Genomic DNA, 16,053 nt, shown 5'->3' with positions numbered 1-16,053 from the left:
GCGGTTTTCCCACAGCCTCCTCCTCCAAACGTGCAGCTGGAGCGTCCATGACAGTGAGAAATCTGTTGTTTGGCCAAAAGCTGGCTTAGCTCTTGGTGGGATCCAGGTCACGCAGGCCAAACAGAAAGGTTAGATTACAGCACATTAAAACAACATTGATAAACAGTTTAAAGGAGCATTCCACATATTTTACACGTCACGGGTTGATACACTACCTCACCAGCAAGAAAACACAAGTTGATGTAAACACAGCAATCTTAAAGCTGCCCAAATTGCTCCATGACATCACACTGCATGTGTGATCTCTGCACCAGAGTATTACATCATGTGTTTTTTTTCAGTAGCTGCCTCTGGTACACAAACAAAGTTATCTCTTGACATTCTTCTAATAAATTTGATTTCATTTCAATCTTGAAAAGTGGCCCTTTAACCGGTGGATTATCTGCATCTGGGTTATCTTCAAACTGGATGTGAGGATTAAGACGCAGGAAAGGAGGGTCTGACAAAAAGATGCTATCAGATCCAGAGGATTAGACTAAGCATTTTGGAGCCTAACCCAGGATATGTCCTCACACACAGACAGATTATATTAGGTGAAGTTTTTTTAGCCTCCACAATAACCATAAAGTTGAACCATAAACGGACAAACACTGAACATTACAACCTTCATAAATAAAGAATTTATAGCAGTGCTGCTGCTGCAATGTGGGCCCACTGCAGTGGCCGTGTATATTTAGAGAATAATATAAAGAATTTATATAGTTGCCTGCTTCAGCAAGTTAGACACAGGCTTGAACATGGGAATTCCTCCGGTGTCCCTATGGAGACCTGAGACACTTGCAGAGCATCATCATATTTTAAAACGTATAATAGGATTCCCATGGTGCTTTGTGATTAGGGCAGAACGGTAGTCCGCGTCGTGGATCTCAGGTTTCAGGCGAGGGGCCTCCTCTTCTTGTGAATGGGGCCGAGTTACGTGGAGGAGGTGCGGGAGGAGGAGGAGGAGGAGGGGAGCAGGAGTCCACAGGAATCAGACATCCTTCTTTTGTCGTCCTGTTCGGGACCCCGACACATGGGGTCAACACGGGCCGAATGGGTTCACAGTGACGGCTGCCACGGACGCAGACGCCGATGAGAGCACGCGTTAATTAGAAAAACCTGGTGAAGCAATTAAGCGCGAGGAGAGAAGACGCGCGGGTTGGAGCAGAAGGTGAGGGTTCGGGAGCGAGAAAACTTACTTCATACAGGCTTGTTTTCTTTGTTTATGTTCTTTTGGGGGTTTGTGGTGGCGGAGAAGTTTATCTTAAAGAGCAGCCCTGATAAATCCGTGCGTCTGCGTGACGAGATTTTGGAGCCGTGCGCGCCGGAGAGCGGTGAGTCGTCTTCTTTTCGCCAGTTTGAAATCCAGAGGGGAAAAATACCAAAGCGCTGTGAAGTCATGTAGTTTGATAGACTTTTTTAACTTAGTAATTCTTTAGCTTTCCAACCTAATCCTGGTTCTGTCTCTTTGTAACAAATGATGGCTTCATCTTCAGTGGACTTTTTTTTTCTCCCACTGAATCTTGGCAGCACTTTGTTTTCCTTTAGGAATGCCACAATTTCCAAAACAATTCAGTCTGACTCAGCAAATCGTGTTCACAGCCTTCAACAGGATCCTTTTAAACCTCCTCTCAGCTACTTTTTATTAAAAATATAAAAGCAGGCTCTTTTTTTCCACGTTTGGAGGCGGTGACAGCACAGAGGAGCAGTGATTGACATTTAAGAGATGCATGGCTGCTGCTGCTTCCTCTCATGTGCCCTCTGTCTGCTCCCTGAACCCTAAAAATCCAGCTTTCTGCTTTTGGTTAGGCAGGAATGTTAACTCGCCTTCGCTTTGTCCAGATCCTTTTGCCCAAAAAACTTTCCCTTCAACCCCCACCTTCTCCTCCTTCTCCTCCTCCTCCTCCTACTCCTACTTCTTCCTCCATCTCCTCCTGGAGTCTGTGACTCCTGAAGCAGAAAAGCCATTAAGTCAGTTGAGCTGGCTTTATCCCACATGAGCAAATAAGCTACTGCTTGGAAGCATAGAGAAATGTTTGCTTTTAGTTAAGTTTGTCTTGGTCAAATATGGGTGACGGGGATGCTGTTTTTTGCTTTTTGTGGGTTTTATCCAGAGTGGATGACAGTGGTGAGGTCATTTAACAGTGTGTGAACAAGGGCTGCTGTAAAGGTGGTCAGAGTAAACTGTGTGTGTGTGTGTGTGTGTGTCTACAGTGGAATCCAAACCCAGTGCACAAAAGTGCACGTTTTCACATACTTTACCTAATTTTCCATGTTAACGGCTGCACTTAGTTGCAACACATTACAAGAATCAATGTGTCATTTATGTAATGGAATGTATTTTAGGGTGTGTTGTTGCTCCATAGCCAGCTAATGCTATGCTGAAGTCACTTTAAATGCAAACAATTAAGTTGGGTCCTGGCTTCACCCCTGCAGTTCTGCATATTTATTTATTATTGTTCATAAATTATGCTCATATACCAGATGCAGCTATGGGTCAAGGTTTCAAAGGTATATGAGCCAGAATATGTGTGAAAGGATCTTGACATTTTAGCACCTGTACCACTTACAGGTGTAATTGTGTTATGGCTGTAACGGATGTCGCCTTGCAGCTGTACTGCGTGTCTCAGTCTGACTTCTCCTTCATGGTCACACAGTTGTCTGTTTTGGCACAGAGCTCAGACATTCCCACGACTGAAACCGACACTTACCAGGCCCCCGCTATGAATGAATCTTACAATTATGTCTGCTGTCGTCCTCAGCTTTTTTCTTTTTTTTTTAAATAATTTTTCAGGTCGGGCTCGGGCACGTCACCATTCCTCCACCATTTCTCAGCATTTGATGATTAACCTGGCAAGTGGAGGCCTGAGTTATGTGTGTTAATCCTAGGAGGCGAGTCCATAGATGCTTGTAGTGTCGACAGTTTCTGTTGTAGTGAGTCATAAAATTCTGGTTATTTTCTTTGCTACACCCTGGATTCTAAAAGTAGAAATGGAGAGAAGGAAGGTTTGCGGAATAAAGCTTTTTTTTTTTAATGTCTCATAAACTTAAAATTTTTGCTTCCAGATGAAGCTTTTCTATCAAAATATATTTTCCTCCTCTTGGCTTGTTGTTGAAATGCCATGTTGTGGCTGTAAACTATTTAAATGCCAGGCAGTGTGTCAGGAAATGCATTCCTGAATCCATTCACCGCTTTAAGTATCTTTATTCCTGCAGGGCAAAAGCCACAGCAGGTCTCCTCATGGCTCGCTGCAACCTGCCAACAGTTTGTTTTGTTTGAATTAATACATTTGGGCTTGGTGTGGTAGGGAGTTGCCAAAGTGTTGCCAGTGTAGTAGGGACTGTAATCACATTTTTCTCACCTCCAGGCTTTTAAAGGTCCCACAATACAAGAGCCTGTAGCTTTAAATGCTAATGAGCATGCCCATTTCAGGAGGATGGTTGTTGTTTTGCTGCATTAACATTATATAGATAATATTTCATGTTAACAAATAACTTGACATTGTTGTCCCCTTGTGACATCATAAGGGTCTGTAAATATGAATGGTTTTACTTTGGGTTTCTGTACAAATGGTACAAACTGGTTTCCCAGCCCCCAAAGACTCTAAATGTCTTATAAAGTCTAAAAAAACGTTCTGTATTTACATTTAAGAGGCCAAGTGGTGGATCTATTTATTTAAAAATATGTCTCAGCAGTAAAATCTTCATAAAATGCCCTGAAATGATTGTTTTGTGTCTCTGTATCCAGAGCTGTTTTAGCGCTCCATTCACCTTGACACCATGAGTTGGAGCTTCCTAACCCGCCTTCTGGACGAGATCTCCAACCACTCCACCTTTGTCGGTAAGATCTGGCTGACTGTGCTCATCATCTTCCGCATCGTGCTCACGGCAGTCGGTGGCGAAACCATCTACTACGATGAGCAGAGTAAATTTGTGTGCAACACGCAGCAGCCCGGTTGCGAGAACGTGTGCTACGACGCCTTCGCGCCCCTCTCACACGTCCGATTCTGGATATTTCAGGTGAGCTGCAGATTCAACATCATCTTCCAGAGATCTGGAGTGTCTCTAAATAGCGATGGTGTGCTTTGTTCAGGTGATCCTGATCACCACTCCCACCATCATGTACCTGGGCTTCGCCATGCACAAGATCGCCCGCATGGCAGACTCCGAGTACCAGCCCAGCTGTAACCACAAAAAGAGGATACCCATCGTCAACCGTGGGGCTATGCGTGACTACGAAGAGGTGGAGGACAATGGAGAGGAAGACCCAATGATCGCTGAGGAGATTGAACCAGAAAAGGCAGACAAAGAAGAGAAAAGTATGTCTGTCACAAGTTTTTTTTCAGTTCTATTTTGTCCCAAGATTCTGACCTGTTGTTGTGTTTTCCAGGTTCAGGGAAAAAGCACGATGGCCGGCGGCGGATCCTCCGTGACGGCCTCATGAAAGTCTACGTGTGCCAGCTGCTATGGCGCTCGTCCTTCGAGGTCGCCTTCCTCTTTGGTCAGTACATCCTCTACGGCTTTGAGGTGATACCCTCATACGTCTGCACCCGCTCACCATGCCCGCACACAGTGGACTGTTTCGTGTCCCGACCAACAGAGAAGACCATCTTCCTCATGGTGATGTACGTGGTGTCCTTCCTCTGCCTGCTCCTCACCGTCCTGGAAATCATCCACCTGGGAGTCGGTGGCATCCGTGACACCTTCCGCCGGCGAGCCACGCTAAATGCTCGGGCCCGCCCTCCCACCTCCCGCTCCATGCCTACAGCCCCACCGGGGTATAACGCCACCATGAAGAAGGAGAAACTGAAAGGGGAGCTGAGGGACCTGCCGATGGGGGACTCCGGCCGGGAGAGCTTTGGAGACGAGGCCCCATCCTCCCGGGAGCTGGAGCGATTGAGGAGGCACCTGAAGCTGGCCCAGCAGCACCTCGACCTCGCCTACCAGGCGGACGAGGGAAGCCCCTCACGCAGCAGCAGCCCGGAGGTCAACAACGCAGCACAGACAGCTGCCGAGCAGAACCGCCTCAACTTTGCCCAGGAAAACCAGGGAGAGGCAAGCGGGAAAGGTAACAGACAAACCAATACAATATTACATTAATACTTAAATATTTAATTATTACATTCTCTATACACATACCATGAAGCTCAACTCTGCTCAACTCACATTAGCTACCTGGCATAGACTTTGCTCATTTTAGAGCGTATTGAACAGTTGTGCTATCTAAATGAAGCTGCAGTGAGGTGTTGTCGATGTTCATCATCGTGTCATCTCTTCCTCCTGCAGGAATACATGCCTGAGCGTGCTTCCTGCCTCAAGCGTCTGTCCTTCCATTCCTACTGGCCTTAAACACGTGGGGGGAAGCACATATGGGAATGCAGTCAGACCACTGAGGGAGACCAAAGTGTGTGTGTGAGTGTGTGAGTGTGTGCGCGCGTGTGTTCATGTTAAAAACGTGCCTTTCAGTATTTGGGGTCAGTAGTAAAAAGTGAGGAAATGCTGACTAAGCTGCGACAAAAGGTTCATCTCCACGACTCTAAACTTGAAAGCCTGCCACACGTTCTGCTCGTGCGGTAATCCTAGTCCACTTTCATTGCTTGTTAGGATTATCTTGATCTTAAGACACCTCCGGCTGGGTGTACTTTGCTTTGTCTTCCCTTTACAAGGGACTTTTTTTTAATATGCCAAATATCTACATTCCACTTTGTCAAGGCTTGTTATGTTCCCAGCCTCAGGTCGTGTCGGGTTTGGAGCGTGTGCAGCAGCATTTGTGTGTGGGTTTTTCTGTTTTTTTTCCCTCCCTCTCCCAACAACCTGTGCTTAGATGAGTCATGTTTAATTTAAACAGATTTAATGTTAGGGTTTAGTAGCCATTGTAGAATGCCTGTATCTAATCAGCCAAATCATATTTACCTGGGAAATGCTTGAATCATGTACAATCAATTAGAAATAGCTCGAAGGAACCGTTGGCATGGAGAATCTCGCATGACAAAAAGCAATCCAGAAAGCTGAATAATCTACCTTTTTGCCAAGCAGCTGGAAATATCTGCCTCCTGGGCCACTGTCAACAATGAAATTCCACCCTGAAATTTACATTTTTCTCCGGTGAGACCGTTTTCCATCCTCGGACACACACCACTTCTTTCCTTTTGTGCTCAAACGGGGACGGAACAGCCCACCCCTGTTTAGTAAAGCATGACAGCACGTGACATGCAAACATGCGATCTTCCATTCATCCTTCATCCTGATTGCTAAAGAGCTGTTTGATGCTGTATTCTAGTAATCATCTCACTTCCGCTTATTGCACGGTACGACATTCCAGTCTAAATATCTTTCAGTGGTTTATTCTTTCTTTTTCTATTGCAAGTTTTGTAGTTTTGTACCTGTAGAGATTATTTTGTCTTCAGAGGAAATAAATATATTTGAATGAAATGATTTGGTGTCTGTAAAGGAATTGGGGTTTAAATAGGCCTACGCTGCCCTCTAGAGGCCACATGAAGGAAAAACAACAACATAATGCTGATGGGGAAATATAGGCACAAAAACACATTTTACAAAGATTGTATTTGATAGTTGCATAATGTGAAAGCAATCAAAGGTGGGTTTATAATGACCGAGATCACACAAATATAGACTTCTTCCTCAAATATGTTTATTTAATAATCCATTGCACATTCTGTATGTGATTTTATGCATAGGTCTATCTATCTGGATGCAAATATATACACAGATATGTTTGTGTGTGTATACTGTGACAGCATACATGCTTAATACAATATATAAAAAATGTTAAAATATATATATGAAAAGATTTAACAAATATTTTGTGCATATTAAACATAGGGGGAAAGGCTTTTATTTTGTTTTTGGGTGAACTGGCCCTTTAAATGTTCAGATACAGGTGCACTCTTCTGGCATAAGGTTTGGCAGTATCTCATACTTGAAAGAGTAACCACCATCAGACGTAGTGGTGACCTTCAGGGACTTCATGGACCCAGGCACTGGAGCGCAGCACTGAGTGATCCCCAGCTGCGTCATGGTCCGATCCCCAGCCGAACAGTTCCCGTGGCAGTAGTAGAAAGTTATAACCTTTGGGTGGACGATCCAGTTTTCCCAGCCCAGCTCCTCAAAGCTGATGTCAATCTCGGCTCTGTGGCAGTCTCTGCTGTGAGGCCTCTCCTGAGAGGGCCTCTGGAGGAGATAGATTGCAGAAGGGGACCAGGGGATGGTAGTTGCTGCTTCTGCGTGGCGGGGTGATCGAGCCGGACCCTGGGGATGGAAGTGGATGTGGAGGAAGGGGGTCTTGTCTGGCTCATTGTTGCTGCAGTGGCAGGCTGCACAGTGGACCTGAAGCAGGAAGGGACCCTCAGCCACTGAGCCTAGCAGGGTTTGATCCAGGTGATAGGTGATCCAGCCATCAGGGCTGGACTGGGCTGGAGCTTCTGCTGCCTGGAGGAGCTGCTGGGTTGAGGTGATAATGAAGACTTGGGCGGAGGAGTTGGCTCCTTCTCCTGCGTAGAACCAGAAGTGGGCAGATGTGACCACGGTGTCCTGGGTGTTGATAGACGGCTGGAAGTAGTATGTGAAGGTGATTGGTCCAGATGTAGCACAGGAGGATGCTGGGAAAGCAAATATACAAATGTGAGTGAATAATTTTTTTAAATGGATTCACTTTAAATTAAGAAAATAAAAGCCTCTCACCTGGACTGGGGAACAGAATAATTTCAGAGGATTCTTGTTCTTGACTGTTTTGATCATTAACCCATGTTGTCCTGCTCGTCCTGGGGACTCTGGTGTGTCTCTCTATTCCAGGAGCCTGCAAAGTGTCACTTGGCAACACCTCCAACCCAAGGCCCTCCAGAACCCGCTCTTTCAAATAGGACAACACCACCTCCCTGGACAGCTCTTCTCCTCTGCAGGTTCGGATCAGGCAGGAGACCCAGAAAGGGCCCAGGATGAGGATGGCACAGGACACCATGACTGCACCAAGCTCCTCTTTTACTGTCTCAGGTCTGCAACTGAAGTCAAGTGAGGTCTGCTGGCTCACCGGAAGATAAAGCCTGGCCTCGAAGGATGGAATGTTGTATCTGTTTCACAAAGGGAATGTGCACACATAATATTTGTATCTAACACAAACATTTTTAAAAGTGTGGCTGTATCACACACCTGTTTTCCCACTAAACAAAACGCCTTTGTGTGCTTGAAGGCAACACGTCTTATCCGGCTGGCCTTGAATCTTTGAATCCTGCTCTGAGAAACATTTTTTTTCATTGTTAGTTTGTGCACAAGGGCAGTTTTTTAATCCGGTTTTAGCAGGTGCCAGAATGCAGATGTTCACCAAGGTTTGTTTTATTCTGCAATTCTACAAAAAAAATGACTAAATGCAAAATTGTTGCATATTAAATACACTAAAGCTTGTTTGGGTGATTAAATATTTGCACTTTTTTATTATTTATCGTGTATTGTTTGGTGAAAACAAGACTATTCTGCAGAACAGCGACCCCTTGTGGCACGAACTGGTAATTGCGCAATGATGGCGCACATGATATTGTCTACAAAAGAACCGCAGGTAACACACTCATCTGTAATCGTGCAATTACTGTTGCACTACCATGGTTAAATGTTACACTTGAAAGTCATAAATGCGATTAGAACCATTTAGGCAGCTGTTCCGCAACCAGAACAACAACAAAGTCTCAAAAGGTAACTTCCGCTTTGTTTACGTCTTGTCATGTGAAACGTGTTTGCTAAAATGCTAAAATGCTCAAAACACAACGCTCCAGGAAAGTTGTGACGGAAGAGTCAGTAGTGTCAAGTAGTGATAAATATTAGTGAAAGATGCTAATGTTAACTGGTGCTATTGCTAACCGGTTCTGCCTTTTAGAGGGCAGGTGCTACATGTAGCTAACAGAAGCTCGTTCATGCTTCATAAATCATTTCTGTGATTATTACAACCTTTAACAATGCGTTTTATTGCACAAACGATTTATCATGGATATTTGAACGGTGAAGTACTAGCATTTACCAGAAGAGGGCGCTAAAATACATTACCAGCAGACAAAATTATGTGTATAATGTGACTAAAACAGACAGAAAAGAAAACATGGCATGCCTAAATGTTATGTTTTTTCTAGTACAATGCCATAGATACCGATGTAACAACTGTATATTGTTTCACTCTCCTGTTGGTTTCAGTTTTTCTCTAGTTCTCAGATAAATGTGCAGGTCTGAAATAATGGCATCCTGTATACTGGCTGATGTTCAGGTAAGATGGTAACTGTTGCTGTGGAAACCAATTGAATCTATTATATCATCCAAAACAGTGAGATCCTGCTCCAGGGCTTTAACTAGATTTATTCAAACTAGCTGAAAGTCTTGGAGGGCCTGTAACCACAGCAACGGCTCCTTAAATTCACATTTGCACAACACAGGAGTAAGTAAGTAATGGGAAGCTGGTTAAAGCATAAAGAAACACAACATAAACTAACAACACAGACAAGTCAGTGCAGCTGTTGTGTTGTTATATCACTGTCCAGCAGTTGCATGTATAAAGTCTAGTGTATTCTTAGGCTTTCTTTTTATAGCACCTCCAACTGTCACACACATGCCGTCCCTGCCTTTCTCACACACACACACACACACACACATGCACATTTTTTTGTTGATAATCTTATCTTATTGGAGCTGTTGTCCCCGACCTAAAGGAAGTTAGGGGAGTTAAGGCAGTGACATGGGAAGAGAAGGAGACAGATTGAAGCACTTGAAGAGCCTGAAAAGGTTAAAAGTGTAGTTTTAAGAAGCACCTAAAGGGGAAAACACACAAGACCAGGAGGCCTGAGTGGTTTGACATTAGGGAAGAAGGATCTCTCTCTCTCTCTCTCTCTCTCTCTCTCTCTCTCTCTTTGTCTGTGTCTCTCTCCCCCTCGCCTCCTCAGAGGGGTTAAAGCTGTTGAAAGGGACCATGGCAGTTGCTGCTAATGCTACATGATCTAGGGTGGACTTACACCTACAGCCCATGCTCGCTAAAGGACACGGAGAGACTTAAGCAAATGATTTGAGATGTAATATTTTGCTCCATGGATCTTGTTACCTTAACTTGGACTTTGCGGGGATGTCCAGAGGGATTCCTTTTGGATTTTGTGGCAAAGGTGAGGTAAGATGGATTTCTTTCTATTAGGTGTATTTCAGACTCAGTATATATGTGGACTATAAATACACATTATTTGATCAGTACATTTTCTGTTAATTATGAACATACTAATTCACTGCATTTCAGTTTCAGATCCCTTCTAGATAGTATTTAGGAGGCGATTGATAATTGTTGTTTGTTTGTGTCCTCTGCTGGAAGCAGTGACTAGTATGCTCATTCCCTCTTTGAACTCCCTCCTCAAGATGTCAGACACACAAAGTGGGTCATCATCACTGCCCACATGACAACTTTTTTTGCCCCTTCTTATCTTATTGGATGAGAATGTCCTCTGATGGTACCAAATAAGGTGCACCACAAATATATCATCCTCATACACTGGCCTTTTCTTTGTTTTTATTGTACATCAAACCAGGAAGTGACTGGTTGTCACGGTAGCCCAGAAAATGGCAGAAAAGCTTGTTGCATAAAGGAAGGTTTTGGAAGTCAAACTGGTTAAAGTCTGCTTTCTTGTAGTATCTGATTGTTATATTTTTTTTTCTTTTCAGTCGCCGGTGCTCAAACATCCTCTGTCCTTGCTGTGAGCCCAAACATCTGAACCAATGGATCTTTCAATAAGTGCTGCTCATCTTGATAGCCCAATCAATTAACAAACAATCAACCAAATAAAGCAATCAAGATGGCAGAATGGCCAAATCCCTGTCTTAACAACATCCCCTCTAAGAGGGCCAAAATCACAGTTCTTCAAGACAGTGGGGTTGAAAAGCCAGAGCCTGCAGCGCCGGCTTTCATCCGCAAACTCCGCAAAGCAGCAGTAGGCACGGGTTGCGACATCCGACTGAGGGTGTCCGTGTCAGGGTATCCAAAACCTTCACTGGCTTGGTACCACAATGATGAGCCCATTCCTCCATCAGAGGCCCAGGACTCAGGTGGGCTGTGGATACGGGACTGCCGCACTAGCGACGCTGGATTGTATACCTGTGTGGCGACCAATGAGCTGGGAGATGCAAGCTGCAGTGCTGTCCTCGCCATCATGGACCTCGGCGAAGGTAATGTTTTATGATAAAATGTTGCAGTCTGCAGAGCTGCTTTTAGTGGACTTCCATGAATATATTCAGGTTTATAAATCTTTGTGTTACGTCAGGTTTATGTGCTTAGATTTCTCTGTGTAAGCTGGCACCTAGCTGGCAGAATAATGAGAGAGTGATTAATCTGTAAAATCGAATTAAGGTGTGAAGATGCTGCTTCCAAAATTAGAATGCTTTGGTGTGTGAAGTCGCGCTCATGGTGGCCGGGCTGTCAGCATAAATTCACACATTGGTTTTTGAAAATCTTCAGTAAGAGTGTTACTTTATGTCACGTCCTCCACCTGCAGCTCTCACTCACTGAATTCAGGTTATGAAGTGAAGTCACTGTCTGCCTTTGCTGGCTTTCAATGGATTGCCTGTCGCTCCTAGTTTATCTTGTCACCACTGCTTTGCAGAGATAAGGATGTCACTGGGAGACTTGTGTGTGTTTTTTTTAGTTCAACTCTTGATTGCAGCTGGCGTATGCACATTGAGATATACACATAGAATTTGGTGGTATCGATAAGACCGTCCTTTGTTTGAACCTCGACGATTTGATCATCTTGTCGCTTCGTCCTGTGGAGATAGCTGAGCTCACATGTCAGCCAGCAGCTCTCACACTATGCAGCTGGCGTATCACTCATTGCCTCCACGTCTCTCTGTCTCGGATCTCCTTGCTTTGATCCACAAATTCTTTTCAACTGTTTCTCACAGTCTAATTTCAGCTTGATTGAAATTAGATTTAGGCAGCACATGCCCAGCTTCGCACCCTCCTGTGGTCATGTAAATAAGTGCATGTAAGAATATGCTGCTCAGGGATTTGTTGCCATGGTAGCCAAAAAAATGGTGGAGAGGCTTGTTGCTATTGTTCCATTAGTAATCATACACAAGATAGAAAAAATAATCTTTTCCCCATCTCTTCTAATTTTTGCCCATTATCTCACTGTTTTCTTATCTTCCTGACCTCTTATATCTCCCCTCTTCCCTCTCTCCTTGTGGTTATTTATGGACCGGTATGTGCCGTGCCAGCCAGAGGGCTCGTGCTCCAGTGATGTGTGGGTGCCGCCGGCCCCCTTCTCCAATTGCACTAGCAGACATAACAGATAATTATAGCATCACCGCGGTCAAGACGCGGCACTGTCACACTCAATCATGGTCAGTGTGATGAAAAAGAGACGAGGAGGGAGTGGGTCGTGTGTTTGTATGTACTGGTCTGCGTGAGGTGTGTTTTAATGGCTCTTCTGGCTGCTTTTGTGCATCGCTCAGCGAGTCAGAGGTGTGAAGTCTTGACTATGTTATGTCACCCTTTTATTAACATACTTTCAAAAGCCTGGAAAAATTGTACATCTGATAATTGTTGTATTGTGACATGGTCGGGACCACAAGATAAATCTGACAGGCAGTTATTATTGTTATTATTGGACACTATCATAGCCTTTAAGATGATTTTGAATAAAGCTACTCTTAGTTTGCACCCAGGTGTCAGATCCCTGCAAGCATCTGCTGTTTTGCGTAGTCTGATGATAACATAGTCTGATCTGGTTTAAATGTATTTTTAACTGATGCAAGGCTACATTGTTAGCTTCCTCCAGTGTCAAGGCCCGAATTCTGAAATAGATCATCACAACTTGTGTATCATCCCCCAACTACCTCCCTGTAGCATATTATTCATGGTGTATTACAACATGTCTGCCGTGTGCTAGAGTTTCCAAACTCCTGCATAGTTCAAGCAGAGTGACCTACAGAGGACAGCAAAGGTCGTTCTGTGTGTTTAATCTCCTGCTATAACTAGGGGGGAGGGATGTGGGCTCTCTGAAAGGGGGTGCAGAAGGGAAAGTACGTTACAACTGAAGGGGTTGTACTTATACAGGACTTGAAATAGATCACACGGGGAAGGAAGATGATGGCGGTGTAGGTAAACCTTGGAAGGTTATGAGAGGAGATGGGAGATCTCACGACAGAATGTTGCGGAAGGAGCTGTTAGATGTTCGCAAAGCTTTGAGGAGCGTCAGGGAAGGCGCAAGCGGGCCGAGGAGCAAGAAGCAGAGAGGTGAGTGTGTGAACAGGATGAAGTCAGAGGCGCAGGGGAGCACTGTATGATCTGCAACTAATTGGAACAGCTGTAATGGAAATGAAAACAAGGCAATGCACCGGAGGCTGCTATTGTCCCTGCTTAATTGGATTCAGGGATAAAGCTTTTTACTGCAGGCTTTACTTGAAGGTTCAACAGTTTTTTTCAACTGTTTCTTATTGTGCATATTTAAATGAATCAAAAAGAATACTTAATAGTTTTTAGCCAAGAGCTAGCCTTAACCTAGCATATGGAATTGCAGTAAAAAGAGCATCTTGTGTTTTCTTTAAAGAGGAAAAAAAAAACTTAACACCAAAACGGAGCTAAATCTGAGACCTTTAGCTTATTTACATGGATTGTTAAATTACAGCCGTCCTTATAATATCACCATCTCTCTGTACAGACCTGCTGGCCCATGGTCCTCGCAGTCACAGTGTCTTCTAAAGGCAGTATACACAGCATGCCATTCCTGCTCTCGTCATTTCTTATCAATCCAGGATCGCGGGCGTCTCACACTGGCATACCAGAGCAGAAATAATCTATAGCTGCTTGAAAATTTCACATTCTCCACGTGGATTAAGGATGCAGTACAATTAATTAGGTTTTCTATTCTCACGAGGCAGCTGAGGCAAAGCCAATGGCGTTTTTCTTAACTTTTTTTTTTCCTGGTGTTTGGCCTGGCACGCGGCGTGTTTGTGTTCCATCGTGCTGGTACACAGTCATTCACGGAAACCCGCAGGGATTTGGTCAGGATTAGGTGGTAGGATCGGGTTGCACTTTGACTGTCAACATTGGCCGTCGGGATTTCCAAACTACAGCACTTACTTAGTTTCTTTTATGTGTTCTCTCTCTTTTGTTTTTGTGCTTCAAGCCTACAGGACCACAAGAGTGAAGCATCTGATTGGTCAATCCATTCCTCCCAGCAGTACAGTACAGAAGGCCAACTTGGGGCCAAAGCACTGACTTAAATTTGCACACAGTCTAAAGAAAATAGCAGATATGCTGTTTATGTTATGGACTGTCTGGATTGGCACTGGTGTGACGTAACAGCAGCAGAATCTGTTTTCCTTTGCTGAGAGATGATGCCAGACTTGCTGCTGATAAAGCTGTATGCCTGGGAGGCATCCATCAGACCTGCTCCACAGAAACCAGCCCTTGTCACAAAATCAATGGGTTTCCGTGAAGTCTGCTCACCCTCTGGTTGTTTTAAGCTAATTAAACTGTGGGATGCAGCTTTTTAATGCTCGCTCAGTGTCTCAGGATTTCTCAGGATGACAAATTTTGCAGAAGATAAATGACATTTACCAATAAAATCTGATTCTTAATGGCTGTCAGAGATTGGTTGACTCATTGTGGCTTTTAGTAGGCATAAAAAAAACATTGGAAGCAGCTCTAAGATGGACGCTTCACCAGTGTATCTTCTTTTTCATTGGATCACGGCAGTGGAATCTTGTGTTATGATGGGTATTATTGATCAGGGGGCGTTTGAACTGTTACTTGGGGGTGTATCCCATATCACGCATAAAGCATTGGTATCGATTGCTTCACATTCTGCCTCTCGCCGGTGATGGATGGAGGAGGAGGAGTGCAAGGGTGAACAGAGAGAGGTTTGTTAAAATAACATTTTGCAATCCACTGCATCTAGTGTTCGCTGAAAACAATGCAAATATTCACCAAGAGGAAGAAGCTGCAAGAGCAAGAAAGATCTGATGTGATTAATTTTAGTCTCATGTGATGGAGAAGGTGCACAGTCTGATTAATACAAAGTGTGTAGGTCTGAGGCGGCAGATCTCGCATGTTCTTGTCACTGAGAAGTTCTCTTTGATTCACATGTGTAAAAAAAAAAAACTAATTTCTGCCTCATAAATGAGGTAAATTGATCTCTAGCCCAAGTAGCTGCATGAGGCCTTGACCCTATTGCAGGTTCAAGCTAACAGACATGGAATATGGATTAATATTTGATGGCTTATGGGTTTAGCTGAAGACTGCACCCTTCCTCAGAGAGGATGACAATGAAAAGAGGGGAATAGACTGGGAGATGGAGGATGGGGTGAAGATTTGTTTTCGCTTGTATCTCCTCTATTCTTTCATCTGTTACCTCCTCTGTTTGCATTCTCAGTCTTCATCCCACCACCTCTCTTTCTTCTTCTTTGTCGCTCTCATCATCCACTCCTGCTGCTCTGCTGAAGCCAGTTGTTTTCATTTCCTCCTCCTCCTCCTCTTATCCTCCGCTCTCATCACTGCAATCAAGACCAACACACGCCTTATGCTCAGGCTTCCAACCCCCACCTCCTCGTCCTTCTCTTCTTGTTCAGAGTGCGCTCTCAACTGACGGAGAGCAGGCAGAGGGGGAGCAAACCAGCTGAGAATTGGCAGCCTCTACGTCAGAGAGGAACGCGGATGCACACTCAGACACAAAGACACCTGGCTTCGGCTTATTTGCATCCTCTCCTTCTCTCCGTATCGCTCTAGCTCTCTTTCTCCCTTGCCAGACTGGAGAGTAAACACACCCACGCTCAGAAGGCAGCCGAATCCCGTTTAGAATTTTTTTGGTGTTGTTGTTGATGCCACACCCCGGGCTTTTTGTTGCTGTTGTCGTTGTTGTAGGGATGCTTTTGTGAGCCTATGCCACAGGTATTATTGGCCGCTTGACAGGGAGGCTTGAAAATGAAGAAAATCTGGTCCAAGAAGAGATTTCAGGTGAGTTTGCACCTTTATGGTTGTAGCTG

The 16,053-nt window shown here is 44.4% G+C and overlaps 3 protein-coding genes across 11 annotated transcripts in view; 2 read left to right on the top strand and 1 right to left on the bottom strand.

Annotated features, from left to right (window-relative positions):
* The first annotated feature begins 995 nt into the window (after window positions 1–995).
* LOC114430358 (gap junction gamma-1 protein-like) lies at window positions 996–5,853 on the top strand. 2 transcript variants are annotated; one of them, XM_028398616.1, is made up of 5 exons: window positions 996–1,210; window positions 3,788–4,059; window positions 4,133–4,358; window positions 4,430–5,107; window positions 5,326–5,853. In XM_028398616.1, the coding sequence occupies exons 2-5, from the start codon at window positions 3,820–3,822 to the stop codon at window positions 5,337–5,339; spliced, it is 1,158 nt and encodes a 385-aa protein (XP_028254417.1). In that variant the 5' UTR covers window positions 996–1,210; window positions 3,788–3,819; the 3' UTR covers window positions 5,340–5,853. The 2 variants fall into 2 exon arrangements, with proteins under 2 accessions (XP_028254417.1, XP_028254418.1); XM_028398617.1 differs by lacking the exon at window positions 996–1,210 and adding an exon at window positions 1,239–1,373.
* A 1,018-nt stretch (window positions 5,854–6,871) lies between these two features.
* On the bottom strand, window positions 6,872–14,029 carry inha (inhibin subunit alpha). Of its 2 annotated transcripts, XM_028421499.1 has the most exons (4): window positions 13,730–14,029; window positions 8,206–8,289; window positions 7,741–8,126; window positions 6,872–7,658 (listed from the first exon to the last, which is right to left on the bottom strand). In XM_028421499.1, the coding sequence occupies exons 3-4, from the start codon at window positions 8,015–8,017 to the stop codon at window positions 6,931–6,933; spliced, it is 1,005 nt and encodes a 334-aa protein (XP_028277300.1). In that variant the 5' UTR covers window positions 8,018–8,126; window positions 8,206–8,289; window positions 13,730–14,029; the 3' UTR covers window positions 6,872–6,930. The 2 variants fall into 2 exon arrangements, with proteins under 2 accessions (XP_028277300.1, XP_028277290.1); XM_028421489.1 differs by lacking the exon at window positions 8,206–8,289.
* Window positions 9,343–16,053, top strand: part of LOC114446033 (striated muscle preferentially expressed protein kinase-like) — a 28,490-nt gene continuing 21,779 nt past the window's right edge. For 2 of the 7 annotated variants that reach the window (XM_028421453.1, XM_028421478.1), the window contains exon 1: window positions 12,951–13,303. In XM_028421453.1, the coding sequence (XP_028277254.1) occupies window positions 13,186–13,303 (118 nt within the window). In that variant the 5' untranslated portion in view covers window positions 12,951–13,185. Of the gene's footprint in view, window positions 10,193–10,734; window positions 11,236–12,949; window positions 13,304–15,182; window positions 16,025–16,053 lie in introns of those variants that run through there. The other 5 variants (XM_028421470.1, XM_028421461.1, XM_028421438.1 and 2 more) reach the window with 4 other exon arrangements.

Source organism: Parambassis ranga, chromosome 2 (assembly GCF_900634625.1).
Source record: "Parambassis ranga chromosome 2, fParRan2.1, whole genome shotgun sequence".
NCBI lineage: Eukaryota > Metazoa > Chordata > Actinopteri > Ambassidae > Parambassis > Parambassis ranga.
Note: the sequence above shows the minus strand (reverse complement) of the source record. Positions and strands in the feature narration are given on the sequence as shown.